The sequence below is a fragment of the Mesoplodon densirostris genome, chromosome 11 (genome assembly GCF_025265405.1).
Source record: "Mesoplodon densirostris isolate mMesDen1 chromosome 11, mMesDen1 primary haplotype, whole genome shotgun sequence".
Lineage (NCBI taxonomy): Eukaryota > Metazoa > Chordata > Mammalia > Artiodactyla > Ziphiidae > Mesoplodon > Mesoplodon densirostris.
In genome coordinates, this window is record NC_082671.1 from 52,618,973 (window position 1) to 52,646,049 (window position 27,077).

General features: G+C 43.9%; 1 protein-coding gene across 1 annotated transcript in view; it reads left to right on the forward strand.

Annotated features, from left to right (window-relative positions):
• The first annotated feature begins 693 nt into the window (after positions 1 to 693).
• Positions 694 to 27,077, forward strand: part of SLC38A1 (solute carrier family 38 member 1) — a 66,069-nt gene continuing 39,685 nt past the window's right edge. The window contains exons 1-3 of the mRNA XM_060112617.1: positions 694 to 1,356; positions 13,725 to 13,839; positions 18,179 to 18,384. Of these exons, the coding sequence (XP_059968600.1) occupies positions 18,263 to 18,384 (122 nt within the window). The 5' untranslated portion in view covers positions 694 to 1,356; positions 13,725 to 13,839; positions 18,179 to 18,262. The remainder of the gene's footprint in view (positions 1,357 to 13,724; positions 13,840 to 18,178; positions 18,385 to 27,077) is intronic.

The window sequence follows — 27,077 nt, forward strand, 5'->3', positions numbered from 1 at the left end:
CTGTTCCAGGTCCCTCCACCTGCGCCCTCGCTCCCCGCTGGCCCCCGACTTGGAGCGCCGGGCTCCCTGAACCCCGACGCGCCGAGCCCGGAGCGGAATCACGTGGGGTCTCCCCGCCGGGCCAGAGTGCGCCCGCAGTTCAGCAAAACCACCCAATCCCCCAAACAGAGCCCCCCAGAACAGATCTCGGGGAGGGCTGGCGAGGTCTGCGGGTGCTGGATCCGGAAGAGAGGAGGTGCCTCCCACTGCGGGTTGCGGACAAAGGGTTTCCAGAGGTGCCGCGTTCCCCGCCGACCCCGGCCATTTCGGCGCCTTCCCGGGGGAGCCGACACGCTGCTCCCTCTATACCCGCGGCTCCTGCGCCGCTAGCGGCTCGCGGGGCTGCGCGCCGACCAGCCACTCCCACGGCCATCTTCACGCGGCGCCCTTCCCACAATGCAGCTCCCCTCGCTCCCGCGCCGCGGCCCGGCCCTGGCGCTGACCCCAAAAGCGCCCCCCAGTCCCGCAGGGCGCAGCCCGCCTATCCTCCTGCCGCGCCCTCCAAGCCGCCCCCACCTCCTCCATCCCCGAGGGCTCTCCAGCCGCCGCCGCAGCTGGGCTCTGGGCTCGCTGCCAGGCCCCAGCGGGGCGTGGGGCAGGTGTCCAGGCTGCGCGCAGCCTCTGCTCCCGGTGCCACTGCCGGCGCGCCCCGCACACGCACTCCCCGCAACCCCTCCCTCACTCCTCCCTTCCTCCCGGGTGCTCAGCCTCCGCCGGCCGCGGTCGCTGCATCCTCGGCGGGCGGCGACAAGGAGGCAGCAAGGGGCGGCCGCCGGCAGAGGCACCATGTGACGGGCACCGCTGAGTGACACGCAGCTTCGGTTAAAGAGCGGGCGTGCAGGAGGGGAGGCGACGGCACGCTGGACGCGGAGGAATAGCCTGACTTTCCCAGCTAAACCGTCACGAGCCATGGATGCACAGGGGGGACGCGCCCCCCAATAGGAGAATGACTGCGATTCGAGACCCTCGGCGGCCGAGCATGTGGATGTAAGTGCGAGGCTGGCGAGCACCGTGTGGGTGGGGGTTGGTGGTGGGGGGAGATTCTGATGCAATCGGCCCCGAAAGGAGGAGGAGAGACAGGAGAGCGCGGGCTGGGGCAGCCACGCCGCTCCGCCTGAAGGTCGCCGCCCTTCACCTTCCTCGGAAATCCGCCACGCCACGCTGAGCCTCCCCGCCCAGACCTCACTGACGGAGGCCACCTTTCCTCCGCTGAGGCAGCCAGACCTTGACACAAAGGACATCGCACGGCCGGGGGAAAATCCCGGAAGGGCGGATACCTTGACGTCTCCTTTTGCCACTTTTCCTTTATTGCCCGAGGTAAGGTGATTTCGCGTTCCCGGGGAGAGCTGAGGGAGCGGCGGCGGGGAGGAAAGGGATGTTTTAGATGTGAGAGGAGGCGGTAACGCAGAAGTCATCCATGCGGCGAGAAAGGAAGGAGTGCGCGGCTGTGCCGAATGCGTTCGGATTTTGCTTTTAGGAAAAGTCCAGATCCCCGGTTCTCCTGACCGCCCACGACAGTGTAAGGAGGTGCCGGAGCCCCTTATTTCACCTTTGCATGGGCTCTGGCTTACTTTTGGAGTCTGTTTTCTTAGGGGCAGATTGTGGCACCAGATCTGGTTCAATCATACGGGGGTTAGGGACCACGAGGGTCTGGAGAGCCCGGCCGAGGTGAGGGCGCGACCGCATACCCGAGGAGTGTTTGAATGCCGGGCAGTTGCGGGGAATTTCCTGTGTCCGCAGGGCCCCGAGGAGGGCATGTGATGTTCTCGGAACTGTGTGTGCGGCCGTCTGAGTCTCGGGGACTGGCCGCGGGTCGGGGAGCGGAGGCGCGGAGCCCGAGTAAACGGGAGCACGCTTGCCGGCCCTTCTCGAGCTCTGCCCCGCTCTCAGTATGAATAGGAGTGGGAGGATGCGGGCCGTGGGGTGGAGGTGGGGGGGGGGGTGATTGCTAAAGGATGCTGGCAGTGACTCACTGCCCTTTCCCGCCCCAAAGAAGTTCTTTTCCAAATGAAGAAGGAGAGAAAGAGAAAAGTGCCGCTCTGAGAGCTGGGATCCGCTGGAGCTGGCGAACAAAAGGCCACCGCTTGCGCGGGGCGCGGGCGCGGACGGTCCTCGCCTGCACTCCCACCTCCTCCCTCCACCCCCGCATCTCGCTCGCTTCCCTAAACGTTGCCACAAAAGGCCTTTAACCTCGCCGCGGCCGTGCCCGGAGGAAAGTGCTCCTTCGCCCTAGTGCGCGTCCCCGCCCCCCACCGTAATCCGCCTCCCGGAGCATCGGGCTCCTCAGCACCCACTGGGACCTCCAGGTTATAGGGCTGCCTGGGCGCCGCTTCCCTGCGCAACCGGCCCTGGGTTTGCGCTGAACTGTAGTCAGAGAAGGTACAAGTGCATATGGCGGCAAAAGGAATTTCGCGGTAAGCGCGTCACGGAGTTTCGGGTGCCTTTCACAGGCTGTCTTCGGCTTAGGAAGGTGGTGCTACAATTTTGAGAGTCCTTTGTGTCTCACTCTGCGGCGCGGACCCGGCCGGTGTTCATTGCACTGGTTCTACGGTGAAAACCTAACTGCCACCAGGATCACATACTTTCGCATACAAATCCCTGGTGATGTATTTCATGAGTGAAAAAAAACCCGAGAGCTAGGAAACAGGATTTATTTGCATTTGGAAAGGAATCCGACATCTCTGCCGTGGGTTTAAAATTTTTTAATATAAGGGGGAGGAGAGAATAAATTTATGGTTTGCAGACTGCTGGGCCCAACAAGGCTGTAATTTGTCACCTTGATAGAAGAAACTGTGCAGCAACTCGTGCTTCTTCTGACGTCAGAAGGACAACTGAAATAAAACCTGAGCCAGGCGGCTGGCTGGCCTCATTGTTAAATATCTCTCGCTGGGTGGGTATTCCTGAAATCTATGCAAAACAGCCAAGTCAGGGCTCTGATCCATGGTGGGCCCCCTGGATTTGCGTTTGGACCCCAATCTCAAAATGGCTTTACCTTTCAGAGTTAATTCAGTTCTCAGTATGTCGCCTTAGGCATCGAGAAACTCACCTAGTTTGCCTCGAGGTCTTAACCTTGATGACGTTTATTAACTTTTTTTTCCCCTCCAACCTATTCAATGAGTTTTTCCTACTGAGGGTTTATGTGGCAGTTAGCAACTAGCAAGATAAAGTCCCTGCTTCTGTGAGACTTCCATTCTCCTGGAGGAAACAGACAATAAATGTACCTATAAATGAATTTTGGAGATTTGTTCCAGCAATGAAGAAATAAAACAGGATCATGTGATGGGGGAGGGTGCTTGAGACAGATGACTCTCTAGGAGGGCCTGTGTGAGAGGGGACATTTGTCCTGAGACTAAGAGGCCAGGTTATTGCTAGGCTGTCTTTTCCTCCCTCTGGGTGATACTTGAGGGCAAAGACCAGGCTAATTCATTATTGTTCCCCTAATGCCCAGCACAAAGTAGCTGCTTAATAAATGCCTGTTGCATTGAGACCTTGGCCAAAACATCTTGTTCAGCACTTTGTGCCACTGTTGACCCTCCCTTTCTTTCTGTGTCTCATTATTTGTTCCCCTGTTAAGTTGAAACGTCAGAGTCTTTTTCTACTCTGCTTCTCCTTCTCTTCTACCTTCTCTCCGCTTCTAAGCAGTTACCAGGTGCTACACATGCTCCACAAATCTGTTTTTTTCATCTCCATTCCCACTGCCCGTGTTCAGGTCTCTGTTATCTGCCCTAGACAGGGCAATTGCAGCGGTCAGTTGGGATACAAGAACGATGAAATGGACATGGAGGTGCGCCGAATAAACCAGCACTCAGGGGAGCAGATGCAAGCACAGTGCGTGGTGAAGAGTGAAGTAGCCGGCAAAGGAGGTGTGACGGGCTTCTAGCTGATCTCCGTACCAAGCTGTGCTCCCCTAATTCAATCTCGACACTTCCATGGGATCTATATGTTTAAAACTCATTTTTAAAACTCATCTTGCTTCTGAAAACCTTCAGTGGGTTCCAGTTGCCCCTAATTAAAGTCTAAATTCCTTAGCGGGGCACTCGGGACCCTCCACAATCCTCACCTCTTTCTCCCAGTTCACCCTATACCCTTCCTTTCACTTTTCTGCCTCAATATGGATGTTGTTTCCAAACTGGAATGCCTACTGAAATGCTATGTATTTGTGAAGGCTTAACCCAAATGCCACTTTTCTACCTCATCGAATGTGTCCACTGATCACCTCACCTTTTCATAAAGATTTATCTTTCGCTTTTTGTACCATCATCAGTCCAGGCGATGGAAGGTGGAGGATAAGGACATACACTTTGAATCAGTGCCAGGTCTCAACTTATCAGTCTGGGGACCTTGAGCAAGTTTGGTTTTTTTTTTTAGCATTTCTGAGCCTCATTTATTTCCCCCCCCATTTGTTAAACGTGGTGGTAGTGGTATGATGAGTTATTCGGAAGGTTTAATGAGGATAATGGATGTGCAGTGCTTGGCACAGTGTTATTGGTCCATATATATTGAATTAAAAGGGACTTTAGGTTTCTCATCTATCAGAGGAGATGGGGGAAGCTGATCAGGAAAGTTCCCCTTACCTCTAATATTCAATGAATATTTAATCATTTGAAAATACTCTGAAAATAATACCTTAATGGAAACTACCTGAATGTTCTCAGTCCCTGGGAGAATGTGCACCTATGAAAGGTGGTGTGCAGGTTCGTGGAAGGAAGCACATTCCAAATAGCGTCATAGGTTTCACAGAAGGACACCTTAGAAACACCCTAAATCGAGTCTTTTAAAAACAGTGAGGCGGATGGACCTAGAGTCTGTCATACAGAGTGAAGTAAGTCAGAAAGAGAAAAACAAATACCGTGTGCTAACACATATATATGGAATCTAAAAAAAAAAAAAAGTTCTGATGAACCTAGGGGCAGGACAGGAATAAAGACACAGACATAGAGAGTGGACTTGAGGACACGGGGAGGGGAAAGGGTAAGCTGGGACGCAGTGAGAGAGTGGCATGGACATATATACACTACCAAATGTGAAACAGATAGCTAGTGGGAAGCAGCCGCATAGCACAGGGAGATCAGCTCGGTGCTTTGTGACCACCTAGAGGGGTGGGATAGGGAGGGTGGGAGGGAGATGCAAGAGGGAGGGGATATGGGGATATATGTTTATGTATAGCTGATTCACTTTGTTATACAGCAAAAACTAACAACACTGTAAAGCAATTGTACTCCAATAAAGATGTTAAAAATAAATAAGTAATAAAAAATAAATAAAATAAGGGAAGGGTTAAGTATGATAAGGAAAAAAAAAACATTGTTACACTTATTTCTGGAAGTTGATCGCATTTTATTCATTGGTTTTTCTACTCACCTCCTGTGTGTTAGGGTTACTACTAAGCATAAAGGAATTCAGTGATAGGGAAACACCATGGTTTGGAGAAACTGCAAGCAGCCATGTTGCAGTCAAGGAACTCCGCCTCAGGTGAAGCTACAGTGTGTCTTTGCCAATAACTAGCTGGGTCCACTGGGGCAACTCAGTTAACATTTTTTTTTTCCTGCTGTACGCGGGCCTCTCACTGTTGTGGCCTCTCCTGTTGCGGAGCACAGGCTCCGGATGCACAGGTTCAGCAGCCATGGCTCACGGGCCCAGCCGCTCCGCGGCATGTGGGATCTTCCCGGACCGGGGCACGAAGCCATGTCCCCTGCATCGGCAGGCGGACTCTCAACCACTGCACCACCAGGGGAGCCCCAGTTAACATTTTTAATGCCTCATTTTCTCATCTGTCCAATGCTGATGATAGTGTCCAGGCTGCCAAACTCACAGAGTTGTGAAGGTACGATGAGAACAGAGGTGAGGACATCCTTGAACAAGTTAAAAGAACTCAAGATGATAGTCGTCTGGAGTTAAACACACTGCTAATCTGCAGTTTTAGGAGATGGGTAGAGATGAACGATTCTCAACGTGAGCTTCACATCAGACTCACCTAGAGTCTTTTAAAAGCTACCAATGCCCAGACTCCATTTCCAGAGATTCAGATTTAGTCATCCTGAGGCAGAGCCCAGACATAGGAATTTAAAAAAAAAAACAACACCAGGGATAATTCTCATACACAGTGGTTTAGATTTAAAAGCAAGCAAAACAAAAGCAGAAATTAAATGAAGACATCCATATATTGTTTGATAAAGTCTTGGTAATGTGAAAATACGAGCTTGACTGGCTTTCCCCCTGACTTGGCAAAGCTCACCAGTTGTTGACATCTTGGAGTCACAGCCTCAGGTTACAGTCTATAACCTGAATTTTCCCAGGCGTAGAAGCCCATCCAGTGATACAGCCAGGGCCAAATAAAGATTTAATGTGTGGGTCTCAGTTTCCATCTCTTAGGAATGACGAAGATGATTGGAAAAGAAAGAGACAATGGAAAGGAAAAGAAAAGGGAGAGGTTATGGCCCAAGGTCTGGGAGGGGGAGGCTCTGAGTGGGAGAGCAGCAGGACAGAGCACAGGGGAAAAGTTGGGCTTGGTTTATTGAACTGGTTTTGTATATGTTGCAAACTGGTGGCTATAGAACCAAATGAAACCTGTGGGTAGATTTTGTGGGACCTCCATGTTCTCTTAAAATTGTTTGGAATTAGTTGTCAGCATTTAAGTACAGTATCAGAATTTCACTTAAAACCTGGATTTCTGGCATTTCTTGAAAAGAAACCAAAAGATCTGTCTTACTTTTACTGAAATAGATGAGACACATGTTCTCCAGTTTCTTGTGCCCAGTCTGCTTTGCTCATTCAGCTTACCAACTTGGGCTCCTGCTGCATTTCTTTTTAAACCCTTAGTATTGGGTTAGCCAAAAAGTTCGTTCGGGTTTTTCCATACTCATCTTTCGGAAAAACCTGAATGAACTTTTTGGCCAATCCAATGTAATCTGTAGATCTTAATGTTGGCAGCACATTAGAATCCCCTACAGAGCATTTAAAATATCCATGCTTAGATTCCATCCTAGACCAATTGAATCAGAAACTGGTGTGCGTTAGGGGGGCAGATTATCACTGTTATTTTTCTAAAGTTCCCAAGTTGATTCCTGTGTGTAGTCAGAACTGAATACTCCTAGTGTAAGTCACCTATTCAAAAGACTTGTCCGCAAGCCCATCTTCTTATCTCTGAAATGAAAGTGATTCATTAAGAAACAGTCTACAGAATCATAAATTCAGAGGATTTTAGAACTGGGAGAGATCTTTGAGAGTGCATCAGTTAATCTGAACTTCAGATTCCATCTAAGACAAAGGTCCAAAGAGAAGAAAAAACTTGTTCAAGGACCATAACATCATTTGGTATTTAGTTATAGTGTGTTTTATTATATTTTCTCTTTTCAAATAAAGGCATATTTTTTCATGTTTATATTTATAAATGAACCTCCTTACATGCAGTTTGAAAGCACTTTGTGGTGCTTTCACATTGTCATTATTTCTGTTTTTCCTAGAGTATTTTGTTGGAAGTTAGCTGTCATAATAGCTAGGACTTAAAAAAATAAACTCCTGTTCATTGTTTTCAGTTCAATAGTAATCCTTGATCACAGATATGACTATAGCAAAAACATACATGTGCAAAGAAAAAGAATTTCTCAAAGGCTATAATATGCCAAGCTGTTTTTAAACTCTGTATGTAATTATTTAAATCCATGAATTTTCAGTTGATGAGAAAGATTTTTACTTTTGTGGTATTCATACTGCTCAAAGACACTCACTGTTTTAATTAAATTAAACTTTAGTTTTTGTAATGTAATATACAGTCTGTCCTCCTATATCCAGAGTCACAGATTAACTTCATTAACTTCTAGAGTTTATTAATATTTTCTGACTTTGAGAAATCAGAATAGTTTCAAAACATCTGAATATGGGTAGGTTAACTCCCCAACATCATAGGCTGGGCATGTTGATAACAGACATTTAAAAGATCATCTGGGTGAGTCAAAGATTTTAATGTAAAAAATAAAACTGATTTTAATGTAAAAAATAAAACTTTCTTCTTATAGAAGAAAACATGGGAGGGAACTTCTTGGGGGATAAGGAGTGAAGGAGGCTTTTTTCCCTGTAGACTCTTTTGTACTTTATGAATGTTGTACTATGTACATGTATTACCTAGTCAAATATTTTCCAACAAAATGAAATAGTTAAGTAAAAAAATAAAAATTAAGAAAATAAAAGATCATCTGGGAACCTGAACAGCCTTGTGGAGTGGTAGGAGCAGATGCTGGGATACTGTGAACAAGACAGGACGCAGGGGGCAGTCTGTCCAGGGAAGTAAGCAGCTCATCTCTGCCCCATGTAGAAATGCTCAGTCCTGATCCTCTGGTGAGCTTCCTTTAACATGGGGCTTCTCACCCTCGGCACTCTCGGCCTCTGGGACCAGATAAGGCTTTGTTGTGGGCAGCCACCCTATGCATTGTATGGTGTTTAGCAGCATCTCTCTCCACTAGAAGCCTGCGACACCCTCTCACTTGTAACAACAAAAAATGTCTCCAGGCATGGTCAGATGGGTGCCAAAATGGTCCCCAGACTGATTCACTTTGTTATAAAGCAGAAACTAATAAAAATATATATATAAAAATTAAAAAAAATGAGAAAAAAAAAAAGAACCACTGCTTTAATACAACCCTTTCTCTGAACTTGTAGAAATCATGCCAAGAGTTCTCAAACATTCCAGGCATAGTGGCTAGGATGTTCATGATAAATACCTTCCATTCATATAGTACTCTACAGTTTTAAATGCACTTTCACGTAATTCTCACATGCCCGGATCAAATGTAAAAGAAATTAAGTGGCAGACTTAATGAAAACTGTGCTGTGGGGCTGTATGTGTTGCTTCCTTTAACTTCCCATTTTTGTTATGTTTTCCTGTGAAATTGTGTTTGTGAGGATTGCTGCTGTATTGTCTATAGACAGATAGCTTGCTTTTTCAATTTAGTCATCACCATTATTGTTAACATATTTACTATCACCATGTGCTAGGGAGCTAAGAGGGCTGTGGTCCCTGTCCTCGAGAAGTTGAAAACGTATAATAATTAGGGAACTGGATAACTCCATAAGGAGATCATGAAAATATATAAGAACTCTTGCTATAAGCCAATGAGTAATCTATACAAAAGTGCTGTAAGAATTCATCACAGGCAAATGATCAATCATGAGCTGGTCATTGGAGGAAGACCTCACAGAGAAGGTTGGCTTGAAATTAAAAAAAAAAAAAAGAGAGAAAAATGCATGCAAGCCAGCAAGATGGGCTTTGAAAGAAATGTTGTACTTAAATGAGCATGAGCTTGATGGGAAAGGGGTTTGTGGGAAGTATGTTAGGACCAAGATGGTGGAAGCAAAGCAGGAAACTGCTTATAAGTAGATCCATCACAGGAATGGAAGGTTCAGAAGGAACATCGTGGGAGAGAAATTTAAAGAGAGAGGTAAGAGCAATCTGGGCCTTGAATTTGAGGTTCTAGGGATTCAGCTATTAGGAACAGTTATGATTGGCAAGGAGGGGGGAAGAGGAATGTGCAAGACATGGATTTTCAGGAAGAACCTGCATCTTCCTGAAGTGGGTCGGGCTCAGTAGGCAGCACCGGGGGAAGCGACTGGCCAGGCTAGTACTGGGGAGCCGGAAGGAATGAGAGGAAGGAAGGGACGGTATGAAAGAATGTTGATAGGACCTGGGGACTGATTAGATATCCGGGTTCCATGTCTAAGTGAGGAGGGGAACGAACATTATCGTGAACAGAAATAGAAAAGCTGATGTGTGAGGTCGGGTGATGTGTTCAGTGAGGCACGTGGAGTTGGAGGTCATGGCAAACATCCACGTGGAGAGGTCCGGCGGGCAGCTGGGGTCTGAAAAGAATTTGTGGAAATTTTTCTGAGCAGGAGGGAACCTGAGAGATTGCCTCTCCCCTGCAGCCTTCTCAGTTGACAGAGGAAGAAACACATGCCATGTTAAGTGACGTGATCATTAGCAAGTAGTATTTATGAGGAAGATCCTATTTCAAAACGCAGAGGATTTCTAGTTTTGTAAAATGAAAAGGCCTGGGGGGAAAAAGATATGAAAGATGCCCTTGTGGGGTGAAGCCTGACATTTCAGGCTTGAAACTTACAAAAGAAAGAGTTTGGAGTCTGCAGAGGAAGAGTGGAGGGAGAAGGGCTGCCCACACCGAGGGTGGGAGGAGGACAGGAGCTGGCAAAGGAGGCAGGAGGCAGCGAGTAGGAGGATGCGGCGAGGGGCAAGCTGGTGGAGGTCAGGAAACAGTGACCCTCCTGTGGAGGCAAGTGAAGGGATGAGGACCGAGAAAAGGCCACTTGCCTTGATTAGGAAAAGGTAGCAATAGTAGCAGGGACAGTCACCCTCGCTTACCAGAATCAGGCCGAGCATGGACCCATCATGGAGTCTTTATAAGGACTCTGTAAGGTGGGTACTACTTTATCTCCATTTTACAGATGAGGACACTGAGATAAAGAGAAGTTAACCTACTTGCCCAGGGTCAACACATCTCCTGAAGGGTGAAGCCCAGATTTGCCAGTGGATCCTGGGTTCAGGGGAGTGATGAGGACAGGGGCAAGTTGTTAAGACTGTTGGCAGTAAAGACAGGAGGGAGGGGTGATAGTTCAAGGTTACTTTCCAGGTAGAAGGCTGAGCGTGATTGACAGAAGTCGGGGAAGCCAGTAGAGAGAAAGTGGGAGGCCCAGGCCTAGCAGAGCTGAGACATGAACACTGGATAAGTCATGAGTTTTGAGTAAGAAGAGAGAAAACACCTTTTCTTCTGAGAGTGCTTACTGAGTCCCAGCCTTTCACTACTGAAGGCCATTCCCCACCTCCCAAAGACCCCAGGTTTTCAAAGACTATCAATTTTAAGCTTTTATTTTAGTTGAAATATAACTGATATGGAATGCAACATCTGGATCTTAGGTATACTGTTCAGTGAGTTTTGACTACAACTTGAAAATAATTCACTTCCCACTTTTTTTACTCAAAGATGTATAACATTGCCAGTCAGAATCTAGGATTATCACATCAAGTTAAGGCAATCTTGCCAAAAGCAAGGACTCTTGACATTTTAATTAACCTGTTTAGCCTGTTTGAGGCCCTTTAAAATACAGTGAAGAGCCCGGTGAGCCAGGGACCTCAAGTGTGTAAATAGGCTCAGTTGGTTATGGGAAGAGATGGCAGGAAGACCAGGACCGTCATTGGCCTTACACCTAACACATTCTCAGAACCACTGACCTAGCGGTCATAATTGATTTTCAGGAGCTGAGCTGGGAGAGGTGTGATCTTATTCTTCAGAATAAAAAAAAAATAATAGTGATTCATAACAATTTTGAAATTAAGTGTGTGTGACTGGATATTTAAAGTCATAAAGGAATTCTTTTTTTTTTTTTTTTTTTTTTTTTTTTTTTTGCGGTATGCGGGCCTCTCACTGCTGTGGCCTCCCCCGTTGCGGAGCACAGGCTCCGGACGCGCAGGCTCCGGACGCGCAGGCTCAGCGGCCATGGCTCATGGGCCCAGCCGCTCCGCGGCATATGGGATCCTCCCAGACCGGGGCACGAACCCGTATCCCCTGCATCGGCAGGCGGACTCTCAACCACTTGCGCCACCAGGGAGGCCCATAAAGGAATTCTTGTTACATTTTAGGTGTGATCATGATATGGTGATATTGTTTTAAAAATAGATCTGACCTTTTAGAGATATGTGCTGAAATAATTACAAATGATAGGATATCTGGGATCTTTTGTTAAATAATTCTATGTGATGGTGGGGGTAAAACTTCAACAAGCCTGGCCTGAAATGATCCTTGTTGAAGTTGCTACATGGGCGTTCATTATTCTATTCTGTCCACTTTTATATATGTTTAAAATTTCCATAATAAAACATTTTAGAGGGAGGAAAAAATAAAGTTAATATCAGTCAGGGTTTAGCTGCATATTAACAGAGATCATTCTGTGTATGTCAAGCAAAAGGGATTGAATATGGGGAATTAAGGCCTGTAAAATTGTTAGGAAAGATGGCAGACCAGGCTTTAGGCTGGGTGTCTAGGAAGAATCACCAGAACACCACCACTCAGCTGGCTTTAGGGGCAGCTCTTGTGCCTCCATCAGGAAGCCAGGAAGCCAGTTTCTCATTGAACATATGCTCCAGGAGCACGTCACTTAGGCCAAATCTGATGATCAGGAATTCATAGCCACAGTTGTTGGCTCCAGTGCTGTCTGTAGCACTTGCTAGAATTGTACCAGCAAAATGGGTGCCTGGACCCCACCACTTTGCTCTCTGATTGGTAGAATCTAAATCTTCTCTAGACCCCTAGCTGCAAAGGAATGTGGGAAATGTAGTTTTCAACTCTCTATCCTCTAGATGCAGAACTGGACTAGAAAGAAGTGGGAACAAATATTGAGGGGGCCAATCCATCACACAGTGTCTTAGCGATTGAAATTGTATTTTTGTTTATTTATCCCCAAAAGTAATTTTGGACAATGTTTGAGTTATAGTATATTCTTTGGTTTGGTTTTCTCTCTACAATTTTTTAATCAGCTTTTGCTAAACCAGTATAACCTCTTATTACTCAAGAACATGTACCTTGCTCCCTTTGCTGTAGCTAGATTCATCTGAGTGGGTGTTCTGTGCACATTTGGCCTCCATGTCTTTGCCTGTGCTGTTTCCAGTGCAAGGAATGCTTTCCCTACCCCAGTCTAAATCCTACCTATTTTTAGACATAGTTCAAGTCCTCACTCTTTGTAAAACCTTACCTGATTTCTCCAGGCTCCAATTTCCTTCCTCCCTTCTTTCCTTCCTTACTTCCTTCTTTCCTTCCCTCCTTCCTTCCTGTATGTACATATGTATGTATGTATGTCTCTGAAATCTTTCTGGACTTATTCTTTGTTCTATTGTACAGTTTGGTCTCTATCATGCAAATGTTTTATGATATACTGTCACTTTATTTGGGAAGGTCTTGCTTGTTTCAGTAGGTCGTATGCAACGTAAGACCAATGTAAGACCAAACCAGGTTTCTCTATGTATCCTCTCCTTTGATGCATATCACCATGAAGAGTAGAGAAGAAGTTTCTGTATTTTACATTGGTACTATTAGTAAAACGTACCAATAAGCATGGCAAGATAATAATGCTTCTTAAGAATACCTCACAAGATTGCAGTAAAGGATCAGAAATATTCTGTGCTGAGTAAACCATCATTTGTAACCTATTATAAATGTTGGGAGATAGTAATTGTGGTTGGGTTAACGTCAAGATCTTCACATGATGACCCCATTCGGTCTTTTAATTAACTGTATAGTCTGATAATTGCTTCAATCTTTCAGTGAAACTATAATTCTTTTGTTTCTTAAACTCAACCTGCACTTCCTGTGTCTTTGTCGTTGGCCGTGTTCTCCTTCATTGAAAAGTCTCAGCTCAGGGCCCATCTCCACCTGTCAGTCTCCTGTCCACCAGGCAGTGTGACTGTCTAGCAGTAGTAGGTTGGATGTCAATTTATGGCACAATCAAGCGGTTAAGGAGCATCTGCCATAATGGTGTAGACCCGTGTTTACGGACATAACTCAGGATAGGAGACCATATCTTGTTAAGTGAAAAAATATGTTTTAAAAACTCTATGGTATGATTTCCATTTTTGTAAATGTATACATATTTTTTAAAATTTTGTACTCATTCTTTTCATTTAACAGATATTTATCACGTGCCTACTGTGTGCCAGGCACTATATCTATGTGCGTAGAAAAATCCTTGAAAGTTATACTCCAGTATATATACAGTGATCATCTCTGCTTGCTGAGATAACAGGTGACTTTTTTCTTTTTATTTGTTCTTTCATTTGTAAGCTTGTATTTTCTAATTTTTCTACAAAGCCCTGTATTATTTATTAATAAGGAACTAATATACTTTTAAAAAGCACTTCTGTTCTTCAAAATGCATACTATGTAATATTACATGAAAAACAATAGACTAAAAACAGTCTAAAATTCCAATGTTAAATAAAAAAGAGAGAGGAGAGAGAGCTAGAGAGAAAGAAAGAAAGAAAAAGAAGAAAAGAAGGGAGGAAGCACATGAAACTCTAACAGTGGCCCATTTTGGGTGGTGGGGTTTCTTGTACAATATTCGCTCTAAAGATTCTACAGTGGGTATATATTAGCTTTAGAACCAGAAAATTTTTGTTTTCTTTTTCAAGAGCCAATTCAAATGTGATTTTTCTGTGAAGCTGCCTCAGATCCTTTTCAGACTTCAAAAATCCTTGCATCACCTAGCACTCAATAAATATATAATAAATTGAATGGATAGTATTTCCTAAGTGTGGCCTCAACCTTAGTGACAGATGTCACTAACTTTTCAATTTTCCCCATTTTTCCAGTTTTTATTTTCAAGAATAAGTTAGATTTCAGATAGGTTATTTCACAACAATAAAAATTTATCCTAAATTAAAAAAAAGAAAAGAAAAGGAGGTTACAATACAGAGAACACACAGAGAGACGAAAGACCATATGAGGACAGATCAAGAAGATAGCTATCTGTAAGCCAAGGAGAGAGGCCTCAGAAGAAATAAAACTCACCATTACCTTAATCTTGGACTTCTGGAACTGTGAAAAAAATAAATTTCTCTTTAAGCCAAAGGCAAAAATGTATCCTATGTTATTATCTTAGTGCTGGCATTTGCCTAATACTGACATAATTTTAGTGGCCAGAACTTACTCTATTCTTTTTATTCTTTTCCTTTTTTGTCCATTGCACGTGTGTGTGTGTATGTATGTGTAGTATATATTTGTATTCACACACAGATATTGATATGAAAGTTTACATTCAAACAGTAGACTCCAGATCTCTTGTTAGTCAACATTTCCTCTCCTCAGAAATTTTTTGTCTAGTGCCCTGTTTCCTACAAGTTTTTAGAGAGAAAAGGACTCCTTATCCCAGATTGGAAACGCCATCCACTGAGTGAACTTTTTTTTCTTTTTTTTAAGATTTATTTTATTATTTTATTTATTTATTTATTTATTTATTTAATTTATTTCTTTGGCTGTGTCGGGTCTTAGTTGCGGCACACGAGATCTTTGTTGAGGCATGTGGGACTCTTCGTTGTGGTGCGTGGGCGCCTCTCTAGTTGTGGCGTGCAGGCTTTCTCTTCTCTAGTTGTGGGGCACGGGTTCTAGAGCACGTGGGCTCTGTAGTTTGCGGCACGCAGGCTCCAGTTGAGGCACACGAGCTCAGTAGTTGTAGTGCGCAGGCTTAGTTGCCCCGTGGCTTGTGGGATCTTAGTTCCCTGACCAGGGATCGAACCCCTGTCCCCTGCACTGTAAGGCATATTCTTTACCACTGGACCACCAGGGAAGTCCCCACTGAGTGAACTTTCTAGCAGCCCTATGGTATCACTTTAGTAGCCTCTGAGGGAGTCATACAGGCAAGATCCAGTGTGCCAAGACTCCTAGGGGTTACCAAGCCCAGTCCATTTGTGCATCTTTCTTCAGAGGGGGCCGAGGGGTGACAAGGGGGTTTAACCTTTCTAATGCACTTCAATTTTTTCAAAGTAAAGACAGGCTGTAAATGCTGCTGCTGTGTGAAGACACCAAAAGCAATTAGTTGTGGCCCAGGCTCCAGCACTACCACCCTAGCTGGAAGAATCAGCCCTGAGCTGCCAGGTTAGCCTTAGACCAGGAGTTCGGGGAGCTCCAATCTCCCATCCTGGCTTCCTACTTTCCAGGAGAGGCCCTGCCCTGAAGGGTGAGGCTCCTGGAATCTGAGGTATTAGACACTATTTATCTTGTGTAAGCTGTAAAGGATCCTGGAACCAGGGAAGATTCATTCTAGACAGGAGATGGTGTGAATGGAAAGGAGTAAGGTGGGGCCTAGCTGTGGGGAAGAGAAGAAGGAAATTCTTTTTTTTCTTTTTTTAACATCTTTATTGGAGTATAATTGCTTTACAATGGTGTGTTAGTTTCTGCTTTATAACAAAGTGAATCAGTTATACATATACATATGTTCCCATATCTCCTCCCTCTTGCATCTCCCTCCCACCCTCCCTATCCCACCCCTCTAGGTGGTCACAAAGCACCGAGCTGATCTCTCTGTGCTATGCAGCTGCTTCCCACTAGCTATCTATTTTACATTTGGTAGTGTATATATGTCCATGCCACTCTCTCACTTTGTCACAGCTTACCCTTACCCCTCCCCGTGTCCTCAAGTCCATTCTCTAGTAGGTCTGCATCTTTATTCCCATCTTGACCCTAGGTTGAGAGGAAGGAAATTCTTAAAGAAGTATCATTCTAGGGTACTCTCTAGGGGTCCTGAAAATATTACCAGCTAGCAAAATGCTTCTTCGGATATACTAGGATGCTTAGATGGGCACATTGGAGCTTTGACTCTTAACTAGATTACAGTTATCTTATGGAATTCAGGATCAGACAAAATATCAAAACATCATCCAAGGTGGATCATCCATTGGAGGTTAAAAAAAAAATCTCGCTGACATTCTGCTTCATTCCATGATCCCCATCGCCTCACTGAGATTATCTTAGTGAGGCTCCTATACCTTTCCAGGCCTTACTTTTGAAGTTGCATTTACCTCTTAAAAGGGTTCCTGGACCCATTTCCAATGTGTGTGTATGTAGGCTTCCCCACACCACCAATCGTCACCTCAGTTCTGACACTGTCCACTGGTAAATAGAATGAGGTTCTATGGGTCAAGGGCTGCATGCCACAGGCTGCCCTTCACTTCAGACACCAGTCACAAGCCCAGGGTATTGCCTTTGCTCCTGACTGACTGGCCATAAATCGGAGATTTCCATGACCCCCTCCTTGGGTTCCATTAATTTGCCAGAACAGCTCACAGAACTCAGGAAAACCCATTTACTCACTAGGTTACCAATTTATTCCAAAAGATAGCAGAGGATACAAATCAACAGCCAGATGTAGAGATACATAGGGCGAGGTCTTCAACACAGGAGCTTCGGTCCTTGTGGAGCTTGGTGCGCAGTACGTGGTGGAGTTCTGGGTCCCTAGTATGGATATTCTTTGAACCTCCTCCTTTTATTTGCTTTTTATGGAGGCTTCATAACATGGGCATGATTGATGAACTCATTGGCCGCTAGTGATTGATTCAAGCTCTGGCCTGTCTCCTCTCCCCGGAAATCACGGGGTGGGACTGAAAATTCCAACCCTCTAATCACATGTTTGGCTCCACTGGCAACCAGCCCCCATCCGTAGGTGCTTTCCCAAAGCCACCTCATTAATATACCTTAAGACTTTTATCACTCTCAACACTTAGGAAATTCTAAGGGTCTGGGGAGCTGTGGACCAGAAATAGGAACAAAGACCAAATATGTATTCTTTATAATAAATCACAGTACCATACCTCTGTTGCCACCTGCTTTTTGATTTGTGATGCTGTGTGTCTGAAACTCTTTACCCCCTTATATATTATTGGTGACCACTCAGAAATTTAAATCACAGTCATCCATGTGGGAGAAATTGTGAACTCCGCGAGTCTTTCATTTCTGTGAGGAAATACAGTTTCAGGTGGATTAACCTAAATCCCCTGAGTATGAGTTTAATTCCCTAACTCCCTGACATGGAGTGATTTCACTGAAGACACTGATTTAATCTCTTGCAGTTGATGGATAAACTGTTTGCTAAATTTCAAAACACAGATTTGTCCTTTGCTGCTTGACCTCCAGGTTGGGTGGTTGATCCTGCATTTTGCCATTTATTGAGGATTTGCATTTTTATTAAACTGGGATTGCTAAATCAGAGGTGCTTTTGTGTCTGTTCAGTCTGTACCCAGCTATATGTGTGCCCTGTGGTCTGATGCATTAAAATAACCTATTCGCTTTCCTTTTAAACACACTCTTTCATAAAAGGGCATCTCTATTGCCTACAGATCACATGGTATTCCTATGAACGTGAGCATAAAGATTATGGGACATGACTCATTTTATAGTTAAAAATGGAGGAAGATTTATGAAAGACAGAAAATTTACAGCCTCTATAACTTGATGTGCCAAGATTGCTTCAATGCTTTGAATAGCAAAATGTAAAAGTTATGTTATCAGCAAATCATTTGTGTGTAATAGCTTATGTGTAATCAGTGGTGATATTCATATGTTTAATTATTTTTCCTTGTGTTGTATTTTAGGGGTGTGAACCTTATATTTTTGCTGCTATCCATTTGTAAATACACTCAGAAAAGGAGGATTTGGACGACAGGTACTTTCTAAACATGATGCATTTCAAAAGTGGACTTGAATTAACTGAATTGCAAAACATGACAGTGCCCGAAGATGATAACATTAGCAATGATTCCAATGATTTCACCGAGGTAGAAAATGGTCAGATAAATAGGTGAGTATTTTTCCACGAACAGTTTCTCTCCAATGAAAGAAATGTCTCTAAAATATCATTCTGGTTTTCAGTTATTCTCTTGAATTATTCATTACTAAAGTTATGCTCCATTTGAAGATGTAATTTGAATTTCATATGTGACATCTGTTGGGCATCGTCTGCAATAGCAGATGAAGCAAATAGGAAAGTAATTTATTCATCCTTTCAAATCTTTCAATTGAGTCTAATAAAAATGTATAAATACATTGGACCCCAACCAGCCCTAACTTTTCAAAAAGCTCTGTGTTTATGAATCAGACCAACTGTTGGAATTTCACTGCGTGCCATATCTGAATGTGTACTACAGTCATCTGGCCTTGCCCGCATGTTAAGGAATGGTCAAAGTCGCATTTGCCAATGTTCCCATGTTAAAACGACAAATACGTCACTACAAGCATCGTTTGTAACATGGATTTTAAGTAATAATAACACAGAGCCAAATGGCTCTATGAGAAATAGTAGATGAAACAGTACATGAAACGGAGAAATAGTACATGAAAGAGAAAGAAAAGAAGAGATACAGTGAGTGAGGGGAGGTAGGGGGCGGGTAGGAAGAATGCTGGCCTGGCAGCTGTCACCCTTAGCTGTGGCCTCAGCAAGTCCTTCCAACCCTTGGGTCCTGTGTTTCTTAAGTTACAAGAGTAGGACCAAATATCTTTTTTTTTTTTTTTTTTAATGATTTGGGGCATTCTCTGACCTTCTGATTTTATTTTATTTTATTTTATTTTTTAATTTTATTTATTTATTTTTTTGCGGTACGCAGGCCTCTCACTGTTGTGGCCCCTCCCGTTGCAGAGCACAGGCTCCGGAGGCGCAGGCTCAGCGGCCATGGCTCATGGGCCCAGCCGCTCCGTGGCATGTGGGATCTTCCTGGCCCGGGGCACGAACCCGTGTCCCCTGCATCGGCAGGCAGACTCTCAACCACTGCGCCACCAGGAAAGCCCTGATTTTATTTTTTTATTATTTTTAAAAATGTATTTTATTGAAATATAGTTGACTTACATTGTCGTGTTATTTTCTGGTGTACAGCAAAATGATTCAGTTATACATATATATATATATATATATATTCTTTTTCATACTCTTTTCCATTATGGTTTATCACAGGATATTGAATATAGTTCCCTGTGCTATACAGTAGGACCTTGTTGTTTATCCATTCTATATATAATAGTTCGCATCTGCTAACCCCAAACTCCCAGCCCATCCCTCCCACACCCCCTTCCCACTGGCAACCACAAGTCTGTTCTCTGTGTCTGTGAGTCTGTTTCTGTGTCGTAGATAAGTTCATTTGTGTCATATTTTAGATTACACATATAAGTGATATCGTATGGAATTTATCTTTCTCTTTCTGACTTACTTCACTTAGTGTGATAATCTCTCTAGGTCCATCCATGTTGCTGCAAATTCTGACCCTCTGATTTTACAGTCAGCTTATATGGATCCCTTAGCAGGAAGCTCTCCAGCTTGGGAGTTAGTGGTGAGGTTTGTTTGAAGCCTGAGGCCTCCTAAAAGGCTGGGAGGAGAGAGTGGAATATACGGGGACTACTTACTAGAACACCAGCCATGCTACACTTGTGGGAGCGGGGTCAAAAGGAAATTGGGAGGGAGACGAAAACATTATGCCAGCTAACCAGGCATCTTCACAGAAATCATTTCTGATAATCTGCTCTGCATTCTGATACAATGTGTAATTGACTGGGCTGCCATCATTTCCAGACACTCAGAAGTTTCAGCCCTGCCCCTCCTCCTTGTTCTCTTCCTTACATATTCTCAGAGGTTAAGTCTCCAACCCAAATACTTCCTCATTGCCATCCAAGTATCATTCACCATGTGATATTTCTTATTGCTGAACTCAAGTTTGCTTCTCTCACCTTTTCTGTGTAATTATTAAGCATAACTACCATTTCTTGAGTGTCAGGTGTGGTTACATATATTACCACTTATCCTTATAACATCATTCAATGTATTCTTTTGCAAATAAGGAAAACTTAAACATTCAGTGTACCATAAGGAAATGGAGGCTCAGAGAAATAAAATAACTTGCTCAAGGGCACACACAGGTCTGTCTGAAATCCCTGTCTTTCCTCTCTGTCAGGCTGCCTCTGATTAAAATGCTCGGGCGTGAATGAAAAAGATAGTCTCTACTATCAATTAAACTCTGCTCAACTCTACCAGTGCTGTTTTCTGCTCTGGGCCCCTGGGGTGTTCTGTAGTCACTGCTGACCCGCAGTTAACGGTGGTGGATGGGATTCCAGCTATTTCACAATTAGCACATTTTAGGTTTATCACAAAGCTTCCTTCCCAAAGCAGTGTAAACCTTGAGGACCTAAAATGAGAGCCTTTTATAATATTCAGCTTAGGATCTGAACTTGATATTTAAAAGTTTTACTAAGAAAAAGTATTGTTTGGGAGGTGACAACCTCTTGCAGTAGGAGGGGGCACCCCTTCTCGCCCCTTGGGGTGCCTGCCAGGGGAGCTCACTTCCCCAGAGACCATGACTAAGATGTGGGCTGTACAGCCTCTTGTTTTGCGGGATTTGGTTCCACTGTCGCAAGTGTGGTGTGATACATTTATTGCTTTATTTTATCTCCCCTCTTTCACTGACATGGTTTATGAATTTTGCTTCATTTCTGGCTCTAGAACAATGAAAATTAAAAACAACATATTACAGCATGAAGCCAAAAGGTAAATAAAAATCAAAAAAGACACGCCCCCCCACACCCGTGATTTCTGCAAAGCTACACCTAATACTTCTGACTCTTCTGTTAGCTTTTTCACATTGGTGGGAGGAAGGTAGGCCCAATTATATGAATCTAGGAGAACCATCTCCCAAAACAGTGAACTTCTAGGTAACAGTGCCTTTTTTTAGGAAGCTAGAGAAAATGTTGAAAACAAACGTTGACTTCTCATTAGCTGGCGTGTAACTGATAGCTTTGCCTGGAAACTCCCTACTAGGATACCTTAAGAATCATGTTATTAAGTTTAGTTAAAAATAGAGTAGAGAGGCTTCCCTGGTGGCGCAGTGGTTGAGAGTCCGCCTGCCGATTCAGGGGACACAGGTTCGTGCCCCGGTCTGGGAATATCCCGCATGCCGCGGAGCGGCTGGACCCGTGAGCCATGGCCGCTGAGCCTGCGCGTCCGGAGCCTGTGCACCGCAACGGGAGAGGCCACAACAGTGAGAGGCCCGTGTACCGAAAAATAAAAAATAAAAAATAGGGCCTCCCTGGTGGCGCAGTGGTTGAGAGTCCGCCTGCCGATGCAGGGGACGCGGGTTCGTGCCCCGATCCCGGAGGATCCCACATGCCGCGGAGCGGCTGGGCCCGCGAGCCATGGCCGCGGGGCCTGTGTGTCCGGAGCCTGTGCTCCGCGGCGGGAGAGGCCGCAGCGGTGAGAGGCCCGCGTACAGCAAAAAAAAAAAAAATAATAAAAAATAGAGTAGAGCCATTTGGGCATTAGGACACCTGCTCTTATTCCAGTTCAGTTGTTTGATTTCATGCCCTAATTTGTGGGTTGTAGTCATAGAAATCTATACCTGGAACAGCAAAGCCTTTTTTTTTTTTTTTTTTAACATCTTTATTGGAGTATAGTTGCTTTACAAAGCAAAGCCTTTTGAAATGTCCACTGGACCAGTACTGCTGACATTTTAATGTGCATGTGAAACACCTGGAAACCTTGTTAACATGCAGATTCTGATTCAGTAACTCTGGTACTGGGTCTGAGATTCTAATTTCTCACAAGCTTCCAGGTGATGCCCTTACAGCTGGTCCATGGACCACATTTTGAGTAATGAGCTCTAGACATTCCTCTAGATGTGAGCTTCTTGAGAGAGGGACCCATCTTAATCATTTTTATATCTCTTGTACCTTGTAATGATATGGTAATAGTGCCTGGAGCAGGGCAGACATTACAAAGTATTTGTTAAATGAAAGAGAGAGACAGAGACAGACAGAGAGAGCAGTTAAGTGCATGGCTTGGAGTTCAACTTATATTGAATCCTGGCTCCATCCATAGGTCTTGTGTGATCTTGTACTTTAAGCCTTAGTTCCATCCCTGTAACACAGGGATAAAAATAATACCTGACCTCCTGGGATTGTTGGGGAATATTAAATGCAATGCTGTTTGTAGGTTAAGGACTCAGGCTGTACCATCAGCCCGCTTAGGTTCAAATCATGGCTCAGCAGTTTAGTTATAATGTAACTTTGATCAAGTTACTTAATTTCTCCAAAATGGAGCTAAAACTAGTACCAACCACATGCAATTATTGTGAAAAGAGATGAGAAAACTCATGTAAAGCACTTGACACGGTGTCTGGCACGAGTAAGTCTTTTAGTACGAGGAAAGTCTCTAACAGTAAAAGTGCAGCCCTCTTTCTTTGGCAAGCACTTCTTTCTTCTCCACCCAAGGACTAATAATACTGTTTTAGGTTTGGGATGATTGTTGGTTATTGTTATCTTAAAGTCGTTGAAATATTAATAGATTATCCTAGCTATAGCCAGGCAAATATTCACATATTTTAATATTTATCTACTGTTGCTCTAATCTTCGTGAATAGTTATTGTTGTTATGACCCAGGAAGCTTCTAACAAAATTTGAGAGTCTTTCATTAAGATATTTCTTAATGAGGAACTCTTGTCACTACACCTTACATCAGCCTTTTTTTTCCTTGGTCCCTGTATGTCTTCTGCAGTTCATGAACTACATTTGTATCATTGGGAGGACCCTTGAAAAGTTACCCCTTCTCTTCTAATGTCTTTTCTATACCTTAGGGAAGAAGATACCATAACTTTTTCCCATATTCAGTTTTCATTTCAGAAAATTCTTCCCTAGCTTTAATTGCTCCTGCTACAACGAAAATCTGTTTTCTCCTATTTTGGGTAGAGTTTATCCACCAGATAAGGCTTTTCTCACCTCTCAGTCTTCTCTTTAAATGCCTTTAAATGCCTATTTCTTTAATTCTTTCATGTTTTCCAGTCTCTCGGTTACGTGCTTCTTTCCTCCTTTTCTCTTTTCCTTTTTTATAGACTGTTAGAGTTTCAGGGAAAAAGCTAGGAAAGGTCATTTAAGTTCAACCACTCATCTCTTTTGTGTTATAAATCCTCCAATGAAACACTATAATCTAGTAAGAACCTGATTGGTAGAGATTAAAATAGGAAGATTATCTTCCCGTTGTACAACCCATTCTTAACTGGATTGTTGTTGTTGTTGATTTATTTTTGGCTTTAAATAACTGCTCTATATTGCTTGTCTCCCTTCACACTACCTCAGTATAATGCCTACATCCTTTTTAAGGCTTTGTCTGTTGAAGGTCAGCATGACAGCCACTGTAGATTTTTGTTTTGTTTTGTTCACAGAACAATTGGCTACCCAAGAGTTGATCAGATTCTGCTTTATGGGTACAGAACGACCCACTGAAAATGCTTTTTTAATAATACTTTTATCATTCCCAAGACTGCATGTCAAAGGCACCTTCTCCAATAGTTCATTTTTAAGTCAATCTCCAATAGCTCATTTTTAAGTCAATAAAGAGGTCTTTGCTAGAGGTCAGTGCTTTTTAACATGAAATTGCATTTTTAAAATGGTGAGATGACAGAAACTTGTGATAAGCTGCTTGACCTAGTTATTATAAATGGACTTTTCCATTACAATAAAAAAAGGTTGGTTTTATTTTGTTTTTAAAAAAAAGTTTGCAGAAATACAAAGCAAAGATTGAAAGACAGAAGAAAAAGTTGAAATACCGTAAAGAGAATACAGAGGCTTTATCTGAGTACTCCGTTCTTACTGAGCGAGATTTCCCTGCAGCCTAAGCTACTCCCTAGTTCCTCAATGGAAGAGGCACATTTGGTTTATGGAGGGTTCCTCTGAGTTGCTAACACATGGGCAGGTACATAGAAGGAGGAGCTAAGGGAGTGAGAACATGACGCCACTCTGGATGCAAGATGAGCTCAGTGCCACAGTCTGTGCTACAGAAAAATCGTAAAAAGATCAGAGTCAGAAAACTGCGTTCAAACCAGAACATCAGCAGACTCATGGAGGATGAGGGTTGTGAACGGGCAGGAAGGCACTGGCAGAGAGGAGGATGGCGGGTCTCTTGAGGGGAGAGTGGATTCCTAGCGGTACTTGTTTTTCCGTCTCTATTCTCAGAATGCCCTGGTCTTATCTTGATCCTCACCGCCTCTTGGGAAGACCATTTGGAAGAGCAGGGGGAGCTAAGATTGAACAGTGAGGCAAAATCAAGTTCAGCAGTACCTGGAATTTGCAGGACGAGCAGTTTGGACTCGAAACTTTTTCAGTGGGAGCATCAGTGAAGATTTTTGGGAAAACCTATTAAGCCTTGCTGTAGAAAGTAGACAGAAAGAGGCAGAATCGGGAAGCACTCAAAGCACAATGTGTTTTAATATGCTTTTTCATGGTTACTCATCACAACAGCTCTGCAGGTCACTTGCATTATTCTCATCCTGCAGAAGCGCTGCCGCAGAGAGCTGGCAAGCATGCAGGGGCCTCTTCTTCCTCCCCGTCCGTTGCAGTGTTTGACCCTGCTGAATGCCCCTGCATCCAGGTGTCTTGATCCGGTTCTTCTCTATCAGTCTTCTGCCACAAGTCTGGGGAGCATTGGTAGGCCAGGAACTTAGATCTGCCATAATAGGAGGTTTACTGGTGTTTGGTTTCGTTTATTTGAAAATGTTCGGGCTTTCCCCTTAATTTAAAAATAATGGAGATTCTCTTTGAAAAGCAAGTCTCTCTGCAAGAAAGCCAAACAGGGGACCTTCTGGATAATGATTTGGTAGACTTGAGTTGATTGTTAAAATTAGCCTGATTACATACAGTCTTTTATTTAACAGCCACACTAAATATGAGTCAATTTCAGTTTGGAAAGTCCAGCACCCCCATTTCCTTGGGCCGCCTGGGTGAAAAGGAAGGCTACTCTCCCGGTCCCTCTCCAGCCAGATCTGTAAACCTCTGTTCTTTGGAAAGATTTTAAATGTTAAGGGCAAAAGAAGAGCCAAGGCTAGAGAACTGCCAGATGGGTCTCCAAAGACACAGCTTTCATTATGTCATTCCCTTGCTAAGACCCTGCAATGCTGTTTCTCAAGCCTCGGCTTTTAGTTTCCTCTGGCTAATCCCATCCAATAATGGTTTTTCCTTCTCTGGCTTCCTTATCTCATCTCCATTTTGCATGGCCTGATGTTCTTATTCTGGTGTTAGCTGGTCTGGTCTCTCCTCAGCTGGAATGTCAGCTCCTGGGTTTCAGGAGACCAAGGTTTTCTTCTCTTCCTTTTCATCTCTGACAGTCACTGGACGGGTCCTAGGCAAAGGCAGATGCTGAAGGAAATAAACCTCAGGCTGTGCTGCTCATACCAGGTGGTGGCCTCAGGGGAAGTTCATAGTATCTATGTTGCCTGCTTTTGGTTTCTCCTGGCGAAATAATGCAAACCTGAAGACTATGGATTAAAGATGAAAACGGTAGACAAATAAAGCCAACATTAATGATATATATCTTTCATTAAAACATGATTTATGGTGAAATATAGCCTCATTAAAAAAAGCATATGAGGGCTTCCCTGGGTGCAGTGGTTGAGAGTCTGCCTGCCGATGCAGGGGACGCGGGTTCGTGCCCTGGTCCGGGAGGATCCCACATGCCGCGGAGCAGCTGGGCCCGTGAGCCATGGCTGCTGAGCCTGCACGTCCGGAGCCTGTGCTCCGCAACGGGAGAGGCCACAACAGTGAGAGGCCCGCGTACCGGGAAAAAAAAAAAAAAGCATATGAAAATATAATGTGTAGTTTAAAGATATATGCCTCTTTAAGATAGTCCAATTCAAGTGGCTTTATATTTATTAGTGGAAAACACACTGATTATTTCTTACTTAGACCAGATAATAAAATTTCCAGAAGGAGAGCCAAAAAGCACCCCTAACATGTCTTAACTAATACATGTAGCAGTTTGCTTATGAATAGACTTTTCTTTGACAATAGCATTTAAAGTTCTGATATTAATCCTGAATATATTTGCTGGTTCTTAGAGCATTCTGAATTCCTCCTTCTGTACATTTGTATATACTTTACTCCACTCACCCTGTCTGAATCTTTCCCATGTGTTGCTCTTACTCTGTGCCTGCAGCTGTACTGATGTTTTACATGTGCTCTCATTTAATTCTCCCAGTAACACTATGAGATAATATAATAGTGTCGTTCCCGTTTCACAGATCAGGAAACTGGGGTACCATACTCAGGCCCTCAGAGCAAGTGAGAATTTGAACTCACGTTCTGAATCCCATGCTTGCTTTAAGCCCTACTAGCTCTGTCCCTAACCATGGACCGTAGGCCCTGCTTCCTCCACCATGATTTCCTGTGGGCTACTGCTGCATCACTTATTACACACCCCCATATCTCCCACATTGCCTGGTCTAGTGACTTGCATATTAGCAGGTGCTGAAAGAATGTGTGATGGGAAAAGAGTTGTTTTCCTTTTTGCTGGGGGGAGGGAATTCCTATGTGATAACTTTGTGCTCCAGGAATGTGAGCTCAGAAGGAATCCTGCCTCCAATATTCTTCTAAATGCCAGCTTTATAGTATTCTTGACATCATCTGATTTTCCATTAGAGAACAATCTATGTAAAAGTTAACTTGCATTGCATATAATGTTTTAATTTATT